This window comes from Pediculus humanus, genomic scaffold (genome assembly GCF_000006295.1).
Source record: "Pediculus humanus corporis 1103172107888 genomic scaffold, whole genome shotgun sequence".
In the NCBI taxonomy this organism is placed as follows: Eukaryota; Metazoa; Arthropoda; class Insecta; order Psocodea; family Pediculidae; genus Pediculus; species Pediculus humanus.
In genome coordinates, this window is record NW_002987464.1 from 2,453 (window position 1) to 28,399 (window position 25,947).

The 25,947-nt window shown below is 36.2% G+C and overlaps 3 protein-coding genes across 3 annotated transcripts in view; 1 reads left to right on the plus strand and 2 right to left on the minus strand.

The window, feature by feature from the left end:
* Phum_PHUM394220 (cysteine desulfurylase, putative) overlaps positions 1-3,713 on the plus strand; it is a gene marked incomplete at both ends in the record, with an annotated part of 6,044 nt that extends 2,331 nt beyond the window's left edge. The window contains 3 exons of the mRNA XM_002428567.1: positions 36-174; positions 300-522; positions 3,650-3,713. Coding sequence (XP_002428612.1) covers positions 36-174; positions 300-522; positions 3,650-3,713 — 426 coding nt within the window. The remainder of the gene's footprint in view (positions 1-35; positions 175-299; positions 523-3,649) is intronic.
* Positions 3,714-5,919: 2,206 nt separating this feature from the next.
* Positions 5,920-8,846, minus strand: Phum_PHUM394230 (RNA-binding region-containing protein, putative; the record flags this gene model as incomplete). Its single annotated transcript, XM_002428568.1, has 8 exons — positions 5,920-6,139; positions 6,682-6,969; positions 7,071-7,203; positions 7,331-7,535; positions 7,627-7,896; positions 7,991-8,207; positions 8,323-8,646; positions 8,722-8,846. 8 exons carry the CDS (start codon positions 8,844-8,846, stop codon positions 5,920-5,922), a joined length of 1,782 nt encoding a protein of 593 aa, XP_002428613.1.
* Positions 8,847-14,549: 5,703 nt separating this feature from the next.
* Positions 14,550-25,682, minus strand: Phum_PHUM394240 (Laminin alpha-2 chain precursor, putative; the record flags this gene model as incomplete). Its single annotated transcript, XM_002428569.1, has 30 exons — positions 14,550-14,957; positions 15,062-15,198; positions 15,369-15,531; positions 15,617-15,760; positions 15,836-15,973; positions 16,055-16,349; positions 16,437-16,770; positions 16,834-16,993; positions 17,084-17,334; positions 17,420-17,585; positions 17,672-17,840; positions 17,913-18,194; positions 18,279-18,421; positions 18,492-18,650; positions 18,723-18,886; positions 18,981-19,148; positions 19,237-19,468; positions 19,553-19,685; positions 19,766-20,094; positions 20,174-20,587; positions 20,672-20,925; positions 21,005-21,198; positions 21,281-21,477; positions 21,556-21,805; positions 22,032-22,166; positions 22,377-22,549; positions 22,788-22,952; positions 23,535-24,338; positions 24,413-24,519; positions 25,640-25,682. 30 exons carry the CDS (start codon positions 25,680-25,682, stop codon positions 14,550-14,552), a joined length of 6,711 nt encoding a protein of 2,236 aa, XP_002428614.1.
* Positions 25,683-25,947: the final 265 nt, after the last annotated feature.

A 25,947-nucleotide genomic window follows, 5' to 3' on the forward strand; every position in this document is an offset into this window, starting at 1 on the left:
AAAGACTAAATTTTTGTTTTTTTGTTTGTTTTCAGTACGATCACGACTGGATGGAATTTTTATCAAAACGTTTAATTGATAAAATAACTGAGAAATTACCCTGCGTTGTTAGAAACGGCGATCCAAATTCAACTTATCCAGGATGTGTCAATTTATCGTTTGCTTACGTCGAAGGTAAGTAATAATCATTATTATTATTATTATCATCTTCATCGTTAAGGAAGATAAATAAAAAAAATACAAAAATGAGAGTTTAATATAAATTTTATTAATAATATACATAACATTTTTATTTATAGGTGAATCGTTGTTGATGGCGATGAAAGACGTTGCTTTGTCCAGCGGTTCAGCATGCACGTCAGCATCATTGGAACCATCGTACGTATTAAGAGCCATCGGAGCCGATGAAGATTTAGCACATTCATCAATACGATTCGGTTTGGGAAGGTTCACGACCATAGAAGAAGTTGATTACACGGCTGAAAAATGCATCAAACACGTTCAAAGGCTTAGAGAAATGAGGTTTGATAGAATACATATAGTGAAGATTGAGAGAAGAGATTGAATGAGAGAAGAGTGTGTGAGTGAGTGAGAGAAAAGATTGAATGAGAGAAGAGTGTGTGAGTGAGTAAGAGAAGAGAGAATGAGAGAGGAGCGCGAGAGAGTACGCAAGGGGGGGCACGCGAGAGCGCGAGTTAGGACGCGAAAGGGTACGCGAGGGGGGGCACGCGAGAGCGCGAGTTAAGACGCGAGGGGGTACGCGAGAGCGCGAGTTAGGACGCGAAAGGGTACGCGAGAGCGCGAGTTAGGACGCGAGGGGGGGCACGCGAGAGCGCGAGTTAGGACGCGAAAGGGTACGCGAGAGAGTACGCGAGGGGGTACGCAAGAGCGTACCCCATAGCGCGAGGGGGGGCACGCGAGAGCGCGAGTTAAGACGCGAGGGGGCACGCGAGAGCGCGAGCTAAGACGCGAGGGGGTACCCGAAAGCGCGAGGGGGGACGCGAGAGCGCGAGTTAGGACGCGAAAGGGTACGCGAGAGAGTACGCGAGGGGGGGCACGCGAGAGCGCGAGAGAGTACGCGAGGGGGGGCACGCGAGAGCGCGAGAGAGTACGCGAGGGGGGGCACGCGAGAGCGCGAGAGAGTACGCGAGGGGGTACGCAAGAGCGTACCCCATAGCGCGAGGGGGGGCACGCGAGAGCGCGAGTTAGGACGCGAGGGGGGGCACGCGAGAGCGCGAGTTAGGACGCGAGGGGGGGCACGCGAGAGAGTACGCGAGGGGGGGCACGCGAGAGCGCGAGAGAGTACGCGAGGGGGTACGCAAGAGCGTACCCCATAGCGCGAGGGGGGGCACGCGAGAGCGCGAGTTAAGACGCGAGGGGGTACGCGAGAGCGTACCCCCTAGCGCGAGGGGGGACGCGAGGGGGGCACGCGAGAGCGCGAGTTAAGACGCGAAAGGGTACGCGAGAGAGTACGCGAGGGGGGGCACGCGAGAGCGCGAGAGAGTACGCGAGGGGGTACGCAAGAGCGCGAGTTAGGACGCGAAAGGGTACGCGAGAGAGTACGCGAGGGGGTACGCAAGAGCGTACCCCATAGCGCGAGGGGGGGGCACGCGAGAGCGCGAGGGGGGACGCGAGAGCGTACGCGAGAGCGCGAGTTAGACGGGGAGGGGGTACGCAAGAGCGTACCCCATAGCGCGAGGGGGGGCACGCGAGAGCGCGAGTTAAGACGCGAGGGGGCACGCGAGAGCGCGAGCTAAGACGCGAGGGGGTACCCGAAAGCGCGAGGAGGGGGCACGCGAGAGCGCGAGTTAGGACGCGAGAGGGTACGCGAGTGGGTACCCGAAAGTGCGAGGAGGGGGCACTCGAGTTCGCGAGAGGGGATACGCGAGTACGCGAGAGCGCGAGAGAGTACCCGAAAGCGCGAAAGAGTACGCGAGGGGGTACGCGAGAGCGCGAGTTAGTACCCGAAAGCGCGAGGGGGGCACGCGAGAGCGCGAGTTAGGACGCGAGAGGGTACGCAAGAGCGTACCCCATAGCGCGAGGGGGGGGCACGCGAGAGCGCGAGGGGGGACGCGAGAGCGTACCCGAAAGCGCGAGGGGGCACGCGAGTTCGCGAGAGGGTACCCGAGAGCGCGAGTGGATACGCGAGTACGCGAGGGAGTGCGCGAGAGCGCGAGAGAGTTCGCGAGAGGGTACGCGAGGGGGTACCCTAGAGCGCGAGAGAGTACGCGAGTGGGTACGCGAGAGCGCGAGAGAGTACGCGAGAGCGCGAGAGAGTTCGCGAGAGGGTACCCGAGAGCGCGAGTACGCGAGGGGGTACCCTAGAGCGCGAGAGAGTACGCGAGTGGGTACCCGAGAGCGCGAGGAGGGGGCACGCGAGAGCGCGAGTGAGGACGCGAAAGGGTACGCGAGAGAGTACGCGAGGGGGTACGCGAGAGGGTACCCGAGAGCGCGAGTTAGGACGCGAGGGGGGCACGCGAGAGCGTACCCGAGAGCGCGAGGGGGGGGCACGCGAGAGCGCGAGTTAGGACGCGAGGGAGGACGCGAGAGCGCGAGTGGGTATGCGGGCACGCGAGAGCGCGAGTGGATACGCGAGAGAGTACGCGAGGGGGGGCACGCGAGTTCGCGAGAGGGTACCCGAGAGCGCGAGAGAGTACGCGAGGGGTACCCGAGAGCGCGAGGGGGGGGCACGCGAGAGCGCGAGTTAGGACGCGAAAGGGTACCCGAGAGCGCGAGTTAGGACGCGAGGGGGGCACGCGAGAGCGCGAGTTAGGACGCGAAAGGGTACGCGAGAGAGTACGCGAGGGGGTACGCGAGAGCGTACCCGAGAGCGCGAGGGGGGGGCACGCGAGAGCGCGAGTTAGGACGCGAAAGGGTACGCGAGAGAGTACGCGAGGGGGTACGCGAGAGGGTACCCGAGAGCGCGAGTTAGGACGCGAGGGGGGCACGCGAGAGCGTACCCGAGAGCGCGAGGGGGGGGACGCGAGAGCGCGAGTGAGGACGCGAGTGGGTACGCGAGAGCGCGAGAGGGCACGCGAGAGCGCGAGTGGATACGCGAGAGAGTACGCGAGGGGGGGCACGCGAGTACGCGAGAGGGTACGCGAGAGCGCGAGTTAGGACGCGAGGAGGGTGAGAGCGCGAGTGAGGGCGCGGGTGGCTGAGTAAGGGGGAAGAGGGAGGGAGGAGGGAGAGAGAGAGAGATGAATCCCGTTAACCTATCTTCTGACTTCCTTTCACTTCTCATCTCGCATTTTTCCTATTTGAATCTCAAGCGTTCAGTTTTACCTCTTCTTTTCATATCCAATGCCTCGAAACGGTGTCCTTTCGTAGATACAGGTCTCTTCTTGTTTTGAACGAGCTGAAATTGAACCCACGACTCTCAACTTGGTGGCAACCTCTGGCTCCCCCGATGTATCCAAGATGAGGGGCGTCCACTAGGGACGCCCCCCTTCAACGTGGAAAATCCAGTCCGAGATCCTCCGACCCTGAAACTCAAATCAAAACATCCCTTAATATCTACCCTTCGAGTAGTTGTATTACAGTAGTACACTCTCGCTACCTCCCTCCTCCTCCCCCCCCCCGTTAAGATAATTATTTATTATTAAAACGAGTTGAAAATTAATTGATTGAAATTTTTTTTTTTTTTTAGTCCTCTTTGGGAAATGTATCAAGAAGGAATCGATTTAAAATCAATAAAATGGACTCAACATTGAAGAGACGCGAGCTTACGGAAAATTTATTTTTAAATGAAAATTGTCGTCGTCGTTGTTTTCGTTCGTTTTTTTTTTTTTTGGCAATTTTTCAATGCGAAAAAGGGGTTTACGCGAAAGAGTTACCAAAGGAGTCATATATTCCCAGATATCTAAATTATTATTATTATTATTATTATATTCCCGGTACACGAATATTTTTTTACGTTTATATACGGAAGAAAAATTTGGCCGGTGAACGCGTTTGAGAGAGAGAGAGAGAGAGAGAGAGAGAAGAGAGTTTATATTCGTTTATATTATATAAAAAAAATGAAGTGACGAATTAATTGTATATTTTTTTTTTTTTTCCCCCGATTCCAATAAATAAATATTTTAAATAAATAAAAAATTGTTTTTATTTTATTTTTCCTTTTCATTTACGCAAAAGATTATTATCATTATTATTATTATTATTATTATTATTATTATTATTAAACGCTTCTGGGAATGGAATCCGCGTCGCGACGTCTATTTTTAATTCACCTTCAAAATTATTTTTAATTTTAATTTTTTTTTTTTCTAAATTTAATAATTAATTAATCCGACCGTCACGATAATTTATCTTCCGGGGGGCGGGGGGGAGGAGGGAGTTTGCGAGAGTTTTAGTTTGAAAATCAAATTCAACCCCCCCCTCTAGAGTCAGAACCATCAGGTTCACACTCGCGAGGGTGGGAGTCTTACCTGACAAAGATCTCGGTTTTCCTCTTTTGTTCTTCTAGAGACAATGCTGACCATCTGTTACCATCTGCCTCTTCTGCGTAGTCTTCGAGTATCTGGGAAATCTTGTTTATCTGTCTTTTTTTCACATTTGAATCAAGTACCCAGTACGAACAAGGGTGGCGCATCTCCATTGACTCGATAGGTATAGGTTTGGTCTTGTTTTGGACGATCTGAAATTGAATTCCCACGACTCTGAATTCGGTGATCCTATTTCTACTCAATCTTTTTTTTTTGTGATATCTCGGGAGAAATGCGTATTTACGCACTAAACCCTCCGAAGAGGGAGTGTGGGGCTCGGTATGGAATGAAAAGCCTAACTGGGGGACCTGTAACCACTAAAACTTCTGAGCATGTTGCAATAGCGTGGCTTGTATAAAGAGGGGCGGGGACGTTCATTGGGGTAGAGCCTACATTTCAGTCATTCCTTTTCGGTAAGCCAGAAAGTTAACCGTTAGTTTGGGAGGAGATTCGCCCTAGTGTCAGTTCCGTCGTCACCTCGGAGACGAAAACGCATCCCTCAGGACGTTCGGCAGTCCCTTTCGGGAGTGTTCTCCGGTCCTTCGCACGGGGGGGGGAAATGGACGGGAAACACGCCTGTTCCTGAGGATGCGATCGGGGAGGAGGATAAAGACTCTCCGTCGGCACTTGTAAAGGGTAAAAGTTAAAAGGCAAGTTTTAGTTGATCGCATCCTCTCGTATGATAAAACGGGATTGATTTGGAAAAGATAGACGAAGGATCGACCGGGGTCGCCGATCCCCCAAGAATTGTTAAAAAGAAGTGAAAAAGTACTTACCGACGGCAAATTTGGAGAGAGGAGTCGGCATTGGATCTTCTCGCGGTCCTTCCGCTTGCTGAGACGATGAAACCAGACATCCGATCTTATTTTTTTTGAAAGAACAAATGCCGGGGTTCACGTCGTTTACCCCCGGGGATTGGTTGGGTACAGGTCTGTTAAGAAACATCCGCTGCACCCGGCTTCCAAGTAGCTGGATTACAGGAGCACGCCACTACTCCCAGCCCCAATTTATACTCAACCTGTCAACCTCGGGCTCTCCCGAAGCATCCTAACTGAAGACTCACTTCTAGCAGACGCCTAGAGCAAAGAACATTACAAACGAGATTTGCACCGTTTAGGGGAGTGTTACTAAGACTATTAAAGACCGTCGGCAATTGGTTTAAGAAGTTTAGAACCGGTAATTTCGATTAGCAATACGAAGACCGCAGGGGCCACCTGATGCGGACCTTATGAAGAGTGTACTATATAGTGTGCGGTACGAGGTAGGGGATGACACTAACATTTCCAATACAACGATACATAAGCATTTAATCAAGATGGGATAGGAAAATCGGTAGGAAGTTTAAATTCCACGCCTACGAACGATGGCCAACCCCATGAGCCGCGCCTCTACTTGCGATTTGCTTCTTCAGCGACATGAAAGAAATCCTTTCTTAGAGTCTTGCCACTGGACGACGAACCTTGGATTTTCCATCAAAATGTACCTGGATCCATTTGGTCGGACTGGAAAGGTGTTGCGTACCACAAGCTCCTTCCTCAAGTTGAACCTGATGTATCTTTCGAATCCGTAAGCGACATAAGACCTCACTTTGATTAATATTTTTCCAGTAGGACTCAACAATTATCCCTTCCGGCTTATCCATGGAATCTCGTCTAATCCGGATAATCTATTAATCTATTAATCTCTATTAAAATTTCGATTGAATTTATTCGTTGATAAAACAAAAAAAAAAAAAAAAAAAAAAGATAAAAATTCAATCAACTTTATTTATTTATTATTTTTTGACTTTTGATTTGTTTTTTTTTTTCTTATTTAAAAAAAAAAAATAATAATAATAATAATAATAATAATAATGATAAAAACTGAAATTAATTAAACTTTTAAATTCACAAACGGAAATAAAAATAAAAAAAATAATAATAATAAAAATAAAAATTTTTTTTTTTTTGTTTTTCTTCCTTTCTTTTTTTATTTACTCTATGGATTATGTTTTTTTGGCGGTTTTTCGTTTTTGTTTTATATATATATAAACGTGTGCCTCGGCTAAAATAAACACTTTCTCTCTCTCTCTCTTCCCCTCTCTCTGTCTCTCTTCCTCTCTTTATACTTCTCTTTTCCCCCCCCCCCCCCGATTTTATTTTATTTAAACGTCGAATCCCCTTTTCTTTTCCCTTTTTTCCTTTTTTTTTTTTACGTTTTTCTCGGGATCGTCGGCATGAGGAGTTGCATGGCCGTCAATGCATCCGGAAAATGACTGTGGTAATTTAAAAGTGGTACATAAGCGGCTGTTATTATTCTACCGGCGAACCAACGACCGTGAAGTGAATTAACGGATGCGACGGCCGTCGCGATTGTCGGACATTTAACGTACACGTTACCGTTCGATGTTTTATCGACGTAAACGTGCAAAACTCCGCCATGTTTATTGCACTCTTCGATTACGTCATCACGGATTTCAACGTCCCACGTCGGATTCGTTTCCCTGTCGATCAATAAATTTAATTAATTAATTAATTAATCAATAAAAGGTCAAAGTCGTTGTAAGAGTAAATAAATCCCCTTTCGGGGGGTATTTGTACTCACGTGGCCGGATCGAACATGTTGGCTAACATGAAACATTGTGTCGCTATCGGAGGTGCGGGTTGAACAGCTTGAGGTAAAGCGTTTGCTAAATTTAAGGCAGTTGCCGCTGCTGGAGGGATTTGCATTCCTGTTCCTTATCAATCAAAACAATTACAAATCCCCGCCGCCCCCCACATAAAAAAAAAAAAAAAAAACAAATTTTTTTAAATATCATTCGGAAAATGAAAATTAAAAAATTTTCCGACATAACTTTTCCATACCTTCAGCTAATTTGTACATTAATTGTAGCCTTCCGGTGGCTCCTAAATCGATTCCCGATCTATCCAATTCATCCGTGTCGAGTATGGACGTTCCAGCAATGTTGTCCGTTCTTTCTTGAACGTTTCCGACTTTCATTGGTCTTCCGGCTAATTCGAAACCGTTTAATTGTTCTAAAGCCTTTTTAGCATCGTCGGCACTGTGGAACTGCAAGGGGAAAGGCAGATTCAATCGCAATGTTATATCATTCGACGGAATAATCAGAAACGGAAGCAGAAGAAAAAAAAAGAAAACTCACTGTTATAAAACCATATCCTTTCGAACGTCCCGTTTCCGGATCCATAATTAATTGAATGCTATCGATTTTTCCAAAAGGTTCGAATATGCCTCTCAACATGTCTTCGGTTATGTTAAAATGAAGGGATCCGACGTATAATCTCATGGGTCCCCTCATGTCTGAAGGCATCATCATGGGTGCCGTAGAATTTCCTTGCCTGTTTTTTTCTGCTTGAGTGGGTTGTACTGAAATCGGAATCCCCAAAAGTTTTTGACCGGTTAATCCCATAGCCTAAAAAAAAAAAAAAAACGGAGGAAAAATTATTTTTTTAAAAAATTCCGCGCGCCATTTTCTTTTTTCTTTTTTCATTTCCGATCGTATTTACCAATGGAACGGATTCCGGGTCTTTAAATTCCACGTAGGCGATTCCTTTGAATCTCCTCGTTTTGTTACACGTGATTAATTTGACGTCACGAACTTTTCCTACCGAACTGAAAAATTCTTCTAAATCCCTACCACGAATCCTTTGAGACAACTGCATGCAAAAAACCGTTCTTTGATCTCTTTCCTCTGGCGTGAGGTCATCGATTGGTAATTTGCTACTTCAGGGGAGAGAGAGAGAGAGAGAGAGAAAAAGAGAAAAGAAAAAAATTTAATCACACAAAAAAAAAAAACCAAAATAATAATAATAATAATAATAATAATGATAAAACTTACAAAGTTGGAGATTTCCTGTACGAAGCATATTTTTTATAAGCATATTCATTATTTAACAAATGTGGAGCTAAATTGTTGGGCGAAATCGATCTCCTTCGACTCCTGTACCTGTCTCTTTCTCTGCTGTAACGATCCCTTTCCCGACTGTGTCTATCCCTGTCTCTGCTCCGTCGATCTCTATCCTTGCTGTAACGATCCCGATCCCTGCTGTGACGATTCCTATCTCTTTCCCTACTACTGTGACGATCCCTTTCGCGACTGTGACGATCCCTATCTCTTTCCCTACTACTGTGCCTGTCTTTATCCCGACTGTGTCTACTTCGACTACATATTAAAGAAATATGTTATAACATAAAAATTAAAATAAATAAATGATTTCCCTTATTTTTCAGTCCATACCTGTTTCTACTTCTTTTGTCGTGCTTATCCCTGTCCCTCTTACTTCTTTTTTCGTGGTCTCTTGAATGAGATCGGTCTCTTTTGCTTCTGCAAAAAAACAAAACATCAGCATCAGCATTAATCATCACAAAATTTATCAAAACAACAGGAAAAGATTAAAAATCAACCAACGAACAAACCTTTTTTCTCTGTCTTTATCTCTATCTCTACTCCTGTCACGAGGCCGTTCTTTGTCTTTTCCATTTTGACATTCCTTTCCGGTTTTATTGGGTTCCTACGAATAGCCAAATTGAGGATTGCAATCACATGAAGAATCACACCGTAGTGACGAAGAGCGAAAAAAACAAAATGGAAGACGTAAAAATGTTAGTATACGTTTTATAAATATAATTTTAAGGTTTTTTTTTTTTTTTGATTTTACAAGGGCGAACCTGAAAGTTTTTGTTGTCGTTGTTGTTGTTGTTGCTGTTGGGATTTTTTTTTTTTTTTTTTTATCATTTGGCATGTAGTAGTAATAATAATGATAATAAATAAATAAATAAAATAAATAAATAAATAAAAAAAAAAGTAGAAAAAAACTTTCTCATATCGATGATAATGATAATAACACGCGGCCAAACAATAAAAAAAAAAAAAAATAATAATAATAATGTCCGGGTATATAAATAAGTAAATAAATAAATAATTTTTTTTTCTCCTCCTCCTCAACGTTTTGCTGTGATTATTATTATTATTATCATTTCTTTTTCTTTCTTTCTTTTCGTGTGTATCAATATTATTGATCATTTTTTTTTTTTTTTGTCCTCCGCCAACCCCATCATTATTACACACACATTTTTTGGAGGATGGATGGATATAGTGTCAGTCAGTGATTGAGTGAGACAGAGAGAGAGAGAGAGCGAGCGAGCAAACGAGCTAGCGATCGAACGAACGAAAAAGAGAGAGAGAGAGAGAGAGAGCGAAAGACTCGACCCAACTTACCTAGTTTCAACACGACATGATATCGATATTATGAAATGCTACGCTAGGTCGACACGTCAAGAGGCTTTAAACTTCTGTAAGAGAGACAGTCTTTCAATCTTCTATACAACCAGAGATATTATATATATATATATACATATATATATTTTTATATTTATACTTTTAATCATTTTACACACACACATATATATATATATATATATACATATATAATATTTATACAAAAAAAAAAAAAAAAAAAAATGTCTCAGGCCTAATAAGGTATTGGGATCATATATAAATAAATAATAATAATAATAATAGTAGTAAAAAAATGAGAAACGTTTCCTAATCGATAATTCGAAAGACTCGATAAATATCAATTAATAATTTTCTTTTTCGTGTCTTTCTATCTATTGACTACATACACACGCACCCGCACACGTGCAAACACACGTGCACACACACACACACACACACACAACAAAAAATTTTTAGTTTAAGAAACGTTTCTCATCGTTAACAACAACCCAATCCATTAACGTCATCATCAATACGATTCGGATAATCACGAGAAAATGATAGAGAGAGAGAGAGATAGACAAATAGAAAGAGAGTAAGAGTGAGAGTGAGAGAAAAAGAAAGAAAAAAAAATCCTTAGTTAGTAATTCTTCTTCATCGATCGTATTAATAATAATAATAATAAGTATTATTATTATTATTATTATTATTGTTTTAATGGGAAATTATTTAGTAACTTGCGTTTCAATTACCTGTCGGTGGTGTTGCAAGAAAAAAAATTTTTTTTTTTGCAAAAGAAATTCCTATAAAAAAAAAAAAAAAAAAAAAAACAAAAACAAAAAAAAAAAAAAAAATAAATGTAAAGAGTACCTGAAGAGGTTCACAAAGAAAAACCTCTCAAACAGTTTTTTTTATAACAACATAATGCGACACAACTTTTATACCTAGAAAATAAAAATTTTTCCTTTTTCCTTTTTTTCTTCCCTATTTCAAAGATGCATCCATTAATTTCTGTTTCCATACACACCCTTCCCCCCCCCCCTTCTCCCCTCCCACTTACAACTCATATTAAATTGTTTAAATAAACAAATATTAAACAATTTAATTAATTAATTAATGGATACATCTTAGATATTTTAAAAAAAAAAAAAAAAAAAAAAAGAAAAAAAAAAAAAAATTGTAATAGTAAAGAAAATTTAGGAAAAGCAAAATGAAAATAAATAAATAAATAAATAAATAAATAATAATAATAATAGAAATTAATAATATGATGACAGAATGAATCAGTACTGTAGAAGTCCATGGACTGTCTTGGAACTTGATAGTTAATTTCTTCAGGTGCAGTAACCAAGCAGCCATTCCTGTGTTCATCTCATTGTTCCTAAGCAACAGAAGGGCATTTTTTCAGAATTTTTAATATCACACAAAATTAAATTTTTTTTTTCTTTTTTTTTTTTTCAAAAAAAAATTATTATTATTATTATTATTATTTTTTAAAAAAAAAATAACAACTTTTGCCACTTTTAAACGACATACCTTCTTTATTTATTTCTAAACGGTTCATTCTTTCAAAATTTCTCTTTGCTCGTTCATAATAATTATTATAATAATTATTATTATTATTATTATTACTTTTTTTTTATATTTTATTTAAATTTTATATATATTTAATTTTTGTAAACGGTGAGTGTGTGTGTGTTTGGTCACTTTCGGATGACTTTTTATTTATTTATTTTTGTAAAAATTTAAAATCAAATTAACCCCCTATAAATAAATAATAACTCATATACACATATTGTCCATGTTTGTTTGTTTGTTTGTACTTTTTTTTAAGAATTTTTTTTTTGTGATAATTTTTATTTCACCAACAATCATCTGCAACATTTCATAACTTTTTTTATAAATTCACATTTTTAAACAAAAAAAAATAAATAAAAATAAAATAAAACACAATTTTTTTAAATAAAAGATGTTACAGTCGATTTTATCGTTTATTATTTTATCTCATTACAAAACATTCGACACAACATGAAATTGTTAAATAAACAATTTTTATGTTATTCGAGTGTACCTGTTTCATAGTTTCTCTATTAAAAACACATTCGATAAAAAAAAATTAGAAATCGATTGATTAATAATAATAATTATCGATAAGAGAAAAAAACAAACCCCCCAATTCCGAAAAGGCATCATTTACACATTTTCAATTTCTTTACAAATAAATAAATAATTATTCATCACAAAAAAAAATTCATAAAGTGTAAATAATTAATTTAAAAAGTGGCTTACATGATACAAAATTAAATTTAATTAACGTACCTTTCTTGCAATAAATTTTTTTAAAAAAAAAAAATAATTATTTTGGTTTTAAATTGTTTTTTTTTTTATTAATTTTTGGACGATTGTAGATAGATTGTGATAGGATATAAACTACACATTATTCCCAAGACATATATATATATAAAAAAAAAAAAAAACATACAAAAAAAAAAATAATAAAAAATAAAAAAATAAAAATAAAAGCAAAATTAAATAAATTTATGTAAATGTTAATAATAATAAAAAAAAGAGAAAAAAAAAGATTAAATACCCACCTCCTTATGCTTTTGAAAAGGCGCTTCCAGCATGGCTTCTACATCTAAATCCTCTGTCATTCTGTAAAATTAAATTATTTTATTTTATTTTTAAATGCTTATGCTTTTCTTTTAATTAAAGTTATCGATTATGTATAATTTATTAATCAAAAACACAAAAAAAAAAAAAAATTCAAATCAAATTTTAAATAAGCGTGCATTGAAGCCTACACTCTAAGAAGATTACGATTGAAATGAATGACATGATACGACCGAAATTTGATGTTACGCCATAATTAAATTTAATAACATTATTTATTTATTTTTTTTTCATACGATCACACGTTAAAATAATTATTAATAATAATAAAATAAAATATTTATTACTAATGTAGAAATGCACGGAATGAAACGCGACCCGAAAATGAGAGCGCAAAAAAAAAAAAAAAAAAAAAAAATCCACTTACGTTGTAAATGAATGTTATAATAGTCACTAATAACAGAACAATTATGTTTCTGTTTCCATAAATTCAAATATCAAAGCCTAATTATTTTATACCTAGACATAATAAATATATAATAAAATATAAATACAATAAAACTTCTTTAAGAAGTACTTTTATGATGTTAAAAAAAAAAATATATATATATGTGTGTGTGTGTCTGTCTCCTAGCCTCACTGAAATAATATAACGAGTAAAAACAAAATGGCGGCGTCATTTTTTGAAACCGTTAGTCGTTGCAGTGTTTGAAATGACGACAAAATCCAAAGTAAATATTTATCAAACGAAAATTTGATTATTATTTTAATTAATAAATAATTAAAATAATTTTTTATTAATAATTAATTAAATAAAATCAATTTAAATGAAATTAATTTTTTTCCCCCTACGGAAACTGAATACATTAACGTTGTCAATGTCAAGTTTGAATTAAAAAAAAAAAAAAAAATTTATTTTCAAATGAATAAATAGAAAGTGAATTATTTATTATTATTAGAATAAAAATATTTCGTTATAATTAATAAAGTTATTTTAATTTATGATATTAATAAAATTTAACCAATTTCATATTGTGCTAATTTGTGCCATTCATTATTTTTCCAATAATTATTTATTTTATATAATTATCAATTATAATTAACGTTCGCCATATATTCTTATCTTAATAATATTAAATAAAAAATGATATTTATTAATTATTGTTATTAATGATGATGATAATTATTATTGGTTTTCTGATTCACGAACTAAACCCAATTGATGTCATTATTAAAAAGCTTACCTAAAGTTTTATTTACTTACATTTTCATTTTAAACTGAATGTTAATAATAATTCATCTTCATAAAAAACTCTCTCTCCAAAAAGATAAAACTTGAGAAAGCAATAAAATTTTGTTTAAAATGATAATAATAATAATATGTTTTTATTTCAATCATGGAGTTTAAAGTGGAATAAAAAGAAAAATATATAAATTGGTAATTATCTCTTGCTTTGATTATGAAAATGGTAAAAAGTTATAAAGTGCACAAAAGACGAGAACTGAAAAACTCAATCGATTAAACAAACTCGATAAACAAACAAACAAACAGAAGAAAAAGGTAAAATTTTTTACTTAAAATAATGTATATGTTTTATTAATAAATAATTATATAAAAATCAGTTAGGTTCTAAGTACAATTCACACGACAACAACAATAATAATAATAATAATAAATACATATTATTATTGAATTCACTTTTCATTGCTAATTCAAATTCTCTACATACAATATTACTAAACCTAAAAAAAACTTTTCTTTCTTTCGAAGGTACATTTATAACATTAAAAATATTAATAATAATAATAATAATTTACTTATAATTAATGGCAGTGATGTGTTTTTTTTTTTTTTTTTTTTTTCATTTAAAAAGTGTAACTACAATTAGAACAACAAAAAAATGAAAATGAAAATATGGCTAGTAGTGAGTCGATTGTTTATTTTATCACATAAATGTGTTAAAGTTTTTTTTATTATTCCATCGTTTATTAATTAATGATAATGATAATCATTTAATTATGGAATTTTCCAGTTTCCAATTCTTTATAGCAAACAGAGACCTTAGAATTACATACACATATATATATATATATATTATTAAAAATATAATTTAAAACTTGGTAACAACACGATTTCAGTATAAAAAAAAATAAATTAAAAACAATCGAGAGAGAAAAAAAAAAAGAGTTAATTACCTGCATTTGATAATAATAATAATAATAATACCTAATTATTATTTGTAATGATTATTATTTGCTGGACAAGAACCGATCAAAACGTTATGACGAATTTTAACATGTGTAAAATCTATTGTCTTATCACCAATGACGACATTTCTCATGCATCCTTTAAAATTATCTCTCGTTTCCAGGAGGGGTTTCCCACTCGACGTTAATCTTTCTGGAAGGCCTCCTATGTACACTGGAGCCGTTGTCGTTATCGGTACGTTTAAACAATCGTATTCGTCACGAGTGAAATTATATTTAACATCCGTTTGATCGATTCTCATTGTGAGTTGATCGTTTTCCAACATTGTGTGTATCCTGTGCCATTTGTTATCGCAAACAACGTATTCCGACATGAATTCGTGTACTAATTTGAATTTAACGGTCGACGACGCGTCGACAACGGAAAATATAACCTGTACGAATACCATCATCATCATCATCATCATCGTAAACCTTTTTTTTTAATTTTTTATTCTATTTTATTTAAATTATAATTTTAAAAAATGACAGAACAAACCTTTCCGTTATTTATTTCCAAAGAAACGGCGGGTTGATCAGTAAAATCTGAAAAACTTATCAATATCCCGCTCATTTCCGACGTGCGAAATTCAATTTCAATCGATATTAACGATTCCAAGGTCAAATTTTTTCCCGCTAAAAATAAATAAAAACAATGAAAACAAAACGCGAAACGGTTAATGCCGAGAAAACGTTTGTGCGAGTGAGCCCGCCAAAAACAAAAGAATGACGTAAGCATAAATGGAAGGGGTAAGTCTATCGGTGAATGTTTCTGAAACAGTTTCAAAACCTTCACACTCACTCACCGTACGCTATAAAGGCGTCACCCGAATAATAGGATCCTTTTTCAACGTTGGGAAAACATTGACCGACTCCTTGATGAAGTGAATTTTCACCAATTAAATCTTCCGTTTGATTATTTATTTTAAAATTTTTAACGCATCCCGTGAATCCCGGTTGTTTCGAAACCTTCGACAAACGAAAAACAGAAATTAAAATCCTCATTTATCATATTAAAATTAATTTAAATAATAATAATAATAATGATAATTACGAATGAATCCACGGGACCGTGTTCGGACGTTCCACCGATGAATATCGAATGATCCAAATTTAACCTTTTCGGAAGTTTTAATTTCATTTGTTCGGATTTGTTAATTAAAACGTTTAATTTTTTATCGATTCGTTTTAATAAAACCTGGGAAAAATTATTAATAATAATAATAATAATTTTGTTTTTCGTGGGGGGTCAATGAAAATTTCAATCACTCACCGTTTGCCACGTTCCGTTATTCATTTTCGATTCCGATAAAATTTCTAATTTTTTTTTAGCTTTCACGACGATTTGAAAATGTCCATTTTTAAACAGGGATAAAAGAAAATGTTTTTGTTTTCCGCCTTTGTTGGATCCCTGGAAAATAAATAAACAAAAAAATTTTCCCGTGACGTTTTTTTTTTTTAATTAAAATGAGGAGACAATTAGGATATTTACCGGTACGAAAAATAATAAACCGTTCGGATGAAATGTTCTCAAATCGATTTGAATTGTGAAATTTTTCTGGAAAATTCCACGTCTCCTCATGTGTAATTGAATATAAGAATTTAAAGAATCTCCCAATTTGGCTCCCCTCGGATCCAATGCGTATTTACGAGATCTATAACATTGATAATGATTTTGCGGTGGTAACTTTGTCATTTCCGGAAAAGTCATGTTATCGACGTTTTCCGGTCCCAATCTTCCGATATCGACTCCTTTTGCAAATAACGGTTTATCGAACGAGTGCAAACTTTAAAAAAAAAAAAAAGGAAATTAATTCGATCTCATCGATTTTGTTGTTGTTTTCAGGTACGAAAAAAAAAATTTTTTTTCTTACGCGTTGTTAAAAAGCAAATCTTTGATCGTTCCGACGAAAGGTGTCGTGTCCGATACGTATATCGAACCGTCAATTTTTTCCGGAAGTCCACCCAAATATAAATCTTTTGCTTTGACCGTTATCGCACCCTCTGGTAAAGCAGAAGACGATTGTAATTCGTCATCGACTCTAAGTTCGAGTTTTCTACCCATTTTAACGACTCTTATCGAATGAAATCTTCCATCGTTGCAAAGTTTTTGCGACACTAAAGTTATGACTCCGGTTCCCGCGTTTATTCTCACTTCCGCTCTACCCTCTACCAACGATACCGAATAATAACTTTCACGTTTTCTTTCTTCTCCCAACGATTTTCCCGTTTCAACATCGTTTGATATTATTTCGTTTTCGTAATTTTTACCGTCGTCTGCTGTTATTTTTTGTATGATACCATTTGCTAGAAGTACGATGGCGTTGGGTTGAAAGGTACGCAAAGCAAGTCCGAACGAGGAATCCTTTTTCAAACGCGTCGCTTCTAATTTTAAATAACCTTTACCGTGAAAACCCGAAGTTTTTAATACCTTCGAACAAATAAACAAAAACCATTTCCCGTCTGTGAGAATAATGATGATGATGATAATAATAATAAATTCAAAAAGGATTTTAAATACCTTATCAGCACAAGAAGTTTCAACACCGTTTGTTTTACCCTTGAGCAAATTATAAATATCTTTTTCTATAAAAACATCCGACATGCATCCTAAAAAAGGTTGAGGTAAACGAAGGTTAAGAAAACCGAAATCGTAACCGGGTGGGAAACCCCCGACTAAATAATCAGCTGTTGCCAATTCGGGAATTTGGGATTGCATCGGAGGAGTCGGGGGTGCTGCTTCTTTCATTTCATCTTCGACTTTTAAAAGTCCTGCGCGGAAACAAACAAAAATGACATCATCCTCGGATTATTTTCGTGGTAGGAGATTATGAAAAAAAAAAGGGGGCACTCGAACCTTTTTCTATGATTCTTCTCCTGTCGAAATTTCTACTCGCTTCCACCGTCGTCCAATTACCATCGTTGAATTTTTTCGTGCTGCTCATTTCCAATTGCGATTCGCCACCGTAACCGATTTGAAAAACGACTCTTCCATCTCTGAGTGTTAACGACGCGTATCGAGACTGTTTTAAAAATTAACGACGTGACGTCACTCGAGTAATAAAATAAAATGGGGGGCAAGGGGGCGGGGGGCGAGGGGTAAAATTACCTTATCTGCACTCACGGCTAAAAACAATATGGAATTATCATCGTAGGTTTTAAATTTGAGAGCGACGCTAAATTGATACCTGTTGTAAATCGCTTTTGGCGCGTGTTTCAAAAGTGAATATCCTTTTCCGTTAAAATAATATATCGAACCGTCAACGACGCTATCGATTCTGCGACAGAAGATGATGATGATGATAATAATACCCGTCGAGTTTTCATTTTAAAAATGTTTTCCTACTTACCCTTTTTCGCATGCCGAACAACTGTTGGAATAATCCGTGTAATAATTCCATAGACCGATCGGTCTATCGTCCAAATTCAACGAATGCAAACATCCTGGAAGACCCTGTTGGAGTGATAATATTTCGGGGGGCCTATCGTAATTTTGTGGTAACCCCCCGATCCAAATTTCATCGTTCGAACTCACGTCCAACCTTCCGAAATTTGGATTCGACGAATTCGTCACGGGTTTCACGCTCGTGGATTCTTCCGTGTGAAGCCATAATTTTGCAGTGTGGCTAACCCTGTAAAAAAAAAAAAAAACGGAAACAATTGACGCACGAGTCAGAGCGACAACTTGACAAAAAAAAATTGATTGATTATCGCACCTTTCGACGATTATTTTAAACCATTTCGGTCCTTTTTTTTTAACACCGTGTAAAAGACTTTTCGATATGATTCCAGGTCCACCGCCGTTATCCCAAACGAATCTTATATTTCCATCAACTATTTCCAGCGCCATGAAATCAGACTGGAAAAAGGCATTTAAAATTTTTTTTAATCACAATTTCGGAATTTTTGAAAAAATATTAAACACTCACCGTCGTCATGCTGGGTAAAAAGAAAATCATCCTGTTGGATTGTATGGGATCGACGGTTAATGCAACAACCAAACGATTGGTTGTCGTCGGTTGTAAACCGGAAATTTTATACGATCTCACGCAACCTTTCGTAGAATTACTCGACAAAGACAAACGAATCTAAAAAAAATCACGTGATGACAATTAAATAAAATACCGTTAAAAACAAACGAGGAAAATTTTTACACTCACGCTTTCCGCTGCGTGTTTAGCTTCCGTTATTTTATTTTTTAATTTTCCCAAACCGTTTGTCAAATCCGACATTTTGAATTTTCTCATTTTATTCTCTTCGTTTGTTTTATTCACGTCTTTTAACAATTCAAAAATTTTACGATTTATTTTTAAACTATCCTCGACTAAAACAACAAAAAAAAAAAAAAAAAAAAATTAATTATTATTAACATTTCCGACGGAAGTTTAGTATTAAAAAAAAAAAAAAAGATGGCGGACTTTGTTTTTTAGAATTTTCCACATTGTTCGCATTTAATTTTTCATCCAGGTTCGACATTTTATTTTTCAAATCGTTTATCAATAATTTTTTCGCCGCCATCATTTCCACGGATTCATTAAGTTTATCATTTAATTTTTTAACGTTTTCCAATATGGATTCCACCGTACCTTAAACGTAAAAAAAAAAAAAAAAAAAAAAACTGATATTAAAACGGAAACGGAAATTCTGGAAAAAATTGAAATTCTAAAATCTTACTGGAATTATTTTCCAAATTATTTAATTCATCGGATAATTTATTATCGGATATTCCAGTTTGTCTAATTATATCTTCAACCATTTTAACAATTTCTTTTTCACGTTCCAGTTGAGTTTTTAAATTTATATTTTTTTCACCTTGACGACTTCCGGTGTTTTTCAAACGTGTCGATAATATTTTCAATATGTCTGATCTTTTCAATATGGATTCGTCGAATTCACGTGGAAATATCTAAATTTAATAAAAAGCGTTAATCGTTATAATTGAAACGAACAAACAAACAAACAAACGTTTGTTTGTTTGTTTGTTTGTTACCTTGTACATCAATTCGGAATTGACGGCTTCTTTTGCTGCTTTTTTTGCCGCTTCTAAATCTTTTATTATATCTTCGTATCTTTTGCTAGCCGTTAATGCCGAACTCGTGTCTTTCGTAGTCGCGTTAAACAATCTAAAATAATAATAATAATAATAATGTTGTATTTTCGGATTTCGTCTCGTTGCCGTTTCACTTATAAAAATCTTTTTTACTCTTTTAATTCCAGTGCTTTCGTCATAAGATTTTCCGCGTGATTTTGTGCGGGTTTAACGTATTTCGTCGCGTAAAGCGGATTTAAATTTTTCAATATCCCTTCTTTAGTTTTCAATACTTCCGTTAAATTTTTCAACTTCGGCAATGTTCGTGTTAAATTTTTTATCATTTCGTGGATTTCCGTGAGACGTGAATCCGCATCGAATAAAATATTTTCCGATTTTTTTTGCACGTCCTCGACTTCCTCTTCCAAATCTTTACTCGCGTGAATTAATTTTTTATTCAAATGTTTTATCTTGTGATGATTTTCCCCCGAGTATTTAAAAACCTGGGAAAAAAAAGGAGGAGACACAATTTGGGATCTATCGTCTCGTGCCACGTCACACCGAATCGATTTAAATACTTACCTTTCGCGTTGTTTCCCCGATTTTCCCCAAATATTTTTCCAAATCTTCGAGTTTTTCATTTAATAATTTCATATTTTCTTTCATTTCCCACATTTCCGGATATCTTTCCGTCATGTGCATCGTTGTATTTAAAACACCCGTGCACGTGTCTAATATCCGTTCGAACGTTTGTTTTTTCGACGGCAAACGACTTTTTTTTATACTTTCGAGCAAACGATTCCCTTCTTTCAATGCCGTCGTATCGTCATTGATAACGTTATCATCTCTTCCACGTGTGTAATGTTTTAAATTATCGATCGTGTTTTCCACGTCTTCTCTTAAATCTTTTATCCTTTTTAATAATAAATCGGATTCTTTTCTAGCGAATGATGCTTCGCTTTTTGCCGCCGTCGCTTTGCCGTCGATCGAATGTGCCTTGCGAAAAACGAAAAACCATTTTTAGAGAGAGAGAGAGAGAGAGAGGGGGGGGGAGAGGGAAAAGTTATTAAAATTAATTACCTTTAATATTAAATGTTTTGATTTTGTTTTTAAATTACCGGAAATGTTGCTTTCAATTATGTTATCTATATCCCGAATCGTGTTTCGCCATTCCCGTACATCGTTTTTAACGTTATTTAATTTTTTTTCTAGTTTTTTCAACGTTCCCCAGGGAGGTTGTAAATTTTTTATGTCGTGCCTTACTCTGTCGTTTAAATTTTTCGTTAAATTTTTAAAATCTTTTATCAACAGACCGGAACAATCGTCTTCGCAAACTGTTTAAAAAAAAGAAATTTACTTAAACGTGATGCGAGGGGATGGGGGTGGGGGGTGAGACAATTTCCGTTTAGTTACCGGAACATCCTTTTGGCGTCAGTACCATTTCCGTCGGACACACGGTACAATCTCTTCCTTCGATACCTGGCCTACAATTACACTGTCCTGTTTTTTCATCGCATTCATCGCTCACCGATCCGTAGATATTACACTCGCAAGGTTGACAAAATCCTCCGGTTCGTTCCGGATACCCAAACCATCCGTAGGCACATCTTGAAAATATCCACATTTCGTTAATGAAAAATTTTAAATGATGATAATAATAACGTGATTTTTTAGGAATTGCGTTCGTACCTGTCGCAAAATTTTCCACTGTAACCAGGTTTGCAATTACATATGGGTTCTCTTCCCGCGATCACGTGACAACTATCCGCAAAATTCCTATCGGGTTCGGGACAGGGACAACTCAAACAAGGACCGTAAAAAGGATCACCGTAAAAACCTTGTCCGCAACGTTCGCAATCCGGTCCGCCGGTATTATCCGAACAATTCTTCGGAGAGAAAAAAAATTATTATTATTATTATTTTTTAGTAAATTCGTAATCGACGAACTTATTTAATTTTCTCACCAGGCAAAAACCGGTTTCTATATCGCAGGTATCCGACCTGTTATTGCATTCGCAGGGTCTCGCTTCTCCGACTAATTGTATCAAAATGGTTGCCGTGTTAACTTCTTTATCGTACCACCTGTAAAAACCTATGCTCGGATCTTGACAAGAAGTCGAATTGTATTCCGGAGGACATTCACAAAGTTCAACACCTCCGGCAAGTGCCAATCCATTTGATGCGGCAGCCGTATCCAAACTAACATCTTTTAATCTAAAAAAAGAAAATTTTTTTAGTCACGGTTATAACCACTAACCTTTTCTATAACCACGACCGCTTTATTAAATCGTTACGTAATTATTATTATTAATATTAATTCCACCATAATAAAGTAATTAATTAACAAACCCACCCTCCTCCGATACCATTATCACCGTATCCTTAATCCCCGAAATCCCCGAAATCCCCAAATAATAATAATAATAAAATTCAAACTTACACCGCCTTCCTGAAATCCGCAGATTCCGATGCACGGATTAATACGTGTTGAATATTTTGCAGTGCGACCATGAGAATTTCTCTGGATACTTTTTTTTCCGGATGATATTTATCTTGCCAAAGGGATTCGTGTAATCTATAAGTAATAATAATAATAATAATAATAATAATGATTATATAATTTAAATATATAAAACGTTGTAAAGAAAAATTCAGGATTAAATTTTCTTTATTATCCTCATCATCATCATCATCATTTTTCGATTCATTTGCATTATAATCTTTCGATAATGAGAACGACGATGATGATGATGATGATAATAAAAAAAAAAAAAGGTACACGAACCTGACTTCGTAATGCCCGAATTTATTAGGCAATAAAGGGAAATGTTGCAAAACAATTTTACTATTTCCCTGAAGCTGTACGAGCGGATACGTTGATAAAACACTCGGAGGAAACAACGTGTTACCGCCTTCTGTTTCCACGTGAAATTTTAAATAACCTCCGTAGGAAAGAACCTAAAAAAATAAAAAATAAAAAAATTTAAATCTTTTGACTGTAATTTTATTATTATTATAAAAAAAAAAAACATGTTACTGGAATTGTTTCCATCTCTCTCTCTCTCTCTCTCTCTCTCTCTCTCTCTCTCTCACGACCTTTTTTTTTTTGGAATCTCACAAAATAAAATTGACGGACATACTTTTTTTTTATATTTATTTTGCAATTAAACTGGTCTGTATAAGAGAAAAAATTTACCTTGTCGCCTAAAAATTGTTTAGGAAGTTTCCAGTAAACTGGAGTATCTATTAAATAACTGATTCCTATTTTAACATCTTCCGTATCACCTGGAATGGTTCGAAGATTATTTGTTACATTTAATCCACCGTTGATGGTCACTTCTTCTCCTCCAGGAAATGCAAGCTGTAAATCAATTTTTTATATAAATTGTGTTGTAAAAATAATGTTTTCATCTCTCTCTCTCTCTCTTTCTTTCGTTACCAATCACATTAATAAAAAGATTATAAATAAATTTTCTCTCTCTCTCTCTCTCTCTCTCTCACACACTCTACACGATTTATAATATCGAATTTCGAGAGAGAAAAGAAAAATGTCGAGTTAAAAGTTATTTCGTGTTAAAATATTTTTCTTAATTGTATAATTTAAATTCTGGCAAAAAGATTTTCGTACAAACAAACAAACAAACGAACGAACGAACAAACGAACAAACGATAGAAAGAAGGAAAAAAAATGATGACAAAGAACATTTGTACGAACAAGGTTCGAATAGAAATATTATCATTAATCATTTGTATAAAATTTAAAATGAATTCCATTTGCGGCGTAATGGTAATAATAATGATAATGATAATGATAATAATGACAAAAATGAATAATTACGTAGTGTGTAATTTATTAAAAAAGGTAAACCACCAGATTTAAATGAAAGAAAATTGTTTGTTTGTTGCACGAGATTTTCAAATGGCAGGTGTTACGAATACTTACGTTTATGTAACATATTTGTTGTGAATCGATGGGTAATGAATTTTTAAATGGCGAACTTGGATCGTATTCGATTTTAACCGTTCTCGAACGTCCGGCTCGAATTTGACTCCAGTGAAGTCCGGATTGAGTGCATGATGCGGTTCGCCCGAAGCAAAAACAAGCAGTGCAACCGTTCGGATTATCTTCCTGTATTCCGAACGTACCGTTTTTACACGAATCGCATTTTTGACCAATGACGTTCGCCTTGCATTGACACTTGCCGCCATCGTCGTCGCACTCGCATCTTTTCGTTATTGGGTCGCACGTTTCGGATTTCGTACCGGCAAAATCACACTCGCACGATTTGCAAAATGGAAAATTATAAAAACCGTGATCGCAAGAATCGCAACGACTTCCCCGAAATCCTTTACGACACAAACATTCTCCCGTGTAAAAATCGCATTGACTTTTTTCCGAACCCCCCGAATCGCAATAACAAGGAGTGCATCCTTTGATTCCTTTGTGTCCCCACGAATTCGACACGCACGTTTGACAGTGTACTCCTTGCGTGTAGGGAGGACAAACGCATCTTCCCGTTTCCAAATCGCAAACGTGACCCGGAACCTTACATTCTTGACATTCTAAACAACCGTTTATTGAAAATCCGTAATGATTGGGTAAACACGAATCGCATTTTAATCCACCGATTCCAGGTTTGCACGTACATTGTCCCGTTTCGACATCGCATGATGGAGAAATAGAACCGATTACGTTGCAATCGCAAGGTCGACAACCATGACCGGAAGTGAGTCCCCAATGACGACTCTGAAAATTTTACAAAAACTCTTTAATAACCCTCGCCGCCATCTTTATTTTGGAGTACTATAAACGATAATTACCAAACATTGATCGCATGCTCTTCCAGTAACATTCGATTTGCATTTGCATTGTCCGGTAACAACATCGCAAGTCGTGTGGTCAGATCCTAAGGCATAACAACCGCAACCTGAAACAACAACAAATAATAATTTCCCTTTTTTAACGATTTAACAACCATCTTGGATTTTTAATGTATTTATTTCCAAAAAAAAAAAAAATTAAAATTTTACATAAGACGTGAGAAAAAATCAATAAATAGATACGAAAAAAAAATGTCGAACATTTACAAACGACAATTAATAAGTTTTAATAAACGTTACGACCTTGTGTCGTTTTCTACTACGTCCGACATTTTGTTTTTTCTAATTTTCTTTTATAACATTTTCCACATTTAATACGAGTTTGTACAGGTACGAAATCATTAATTAAGTTTTTCCTAACGCTAAAATTTTATGATTAAAATATTTCATTAAAAACGATTTACGTAACGATTTTAAAAAATTTTACGCGCCAAATCACAGCCTTGTTAAACAAAAGCATCGGAAAATCATAGAGTAAACAAATTTTAAATGAATAAGTTACAACAAAGGAAACACACGATTGATAAATTTGTTTATCTTCCTCTATGACTTATTTTTTCTACGGAAATATTATTTTTTTTTTTTTTAGGGAATTAAACGAACCGCCATTAAAAAAAAAAAAAAAAAACCGAAACATAAAAAAAAAAATCCGTTGCCAAATTAACAGAAAAAAAAAAAACTCGAATCTTTTAAATTGTTCACCATCATTGAAGCAATAAAAAAAAAAAATCTTCTATTTTTAACTTAGGTTTCATTTTTTTTTCTTCACTTTTTTGGAATTCCAAAAAAAAAAAAAACGCAATAAAAAAATTATTTTATTTCTTAGAGAGAGAGAGAGAGAGAGCAGTAAAAAAAAATCGTGAAAAGAAGTTTTTTTTTTTTTTAGAAAAGAAACAAAACAATACAAAATCATCGTTTAAAACTATTATTATTATTAGCGTGGGGGAAAACCGGAAATCGTATCGGAAACGATTAAATATTAACCCGGAAGTTATTGTCCAGATTTAGACATTTAATAATTTTATTCCTTTTCAATAATAAATCACAGCAAAAAAAAAAACCTGGAGCGGATGTCGTCATAATTCTGGAACACCGGTCACGTGGATATTTTGCTATTAAAATTCCGTTATGCCTGCTGGAGAGAGAGAGAGAGAAAAAGTAAATCACGTGATAAAACGCTGATATTCGAATTCTTTTCGCCGACCGACATTTTTTTTTTTTTTCTTGACTTCGTTTTAATTACTCAAAGTAAAAAAAACTAAAAAATAATTAATTTACTCGATGAACCGTGAAATAAAATAATAATAATAATAATAATAATAATAATAATAATAATAATAATAAATTTTTTTCCAACATAATAATTTAAAAAAAAAAAAAAACATAAATTATGTTTAAGATAAGGTAGAAAGCGTGTAATTAACCTCCTAACTATTCTAAGGCGTGATAACACAAACATGAACATAAACATTGTC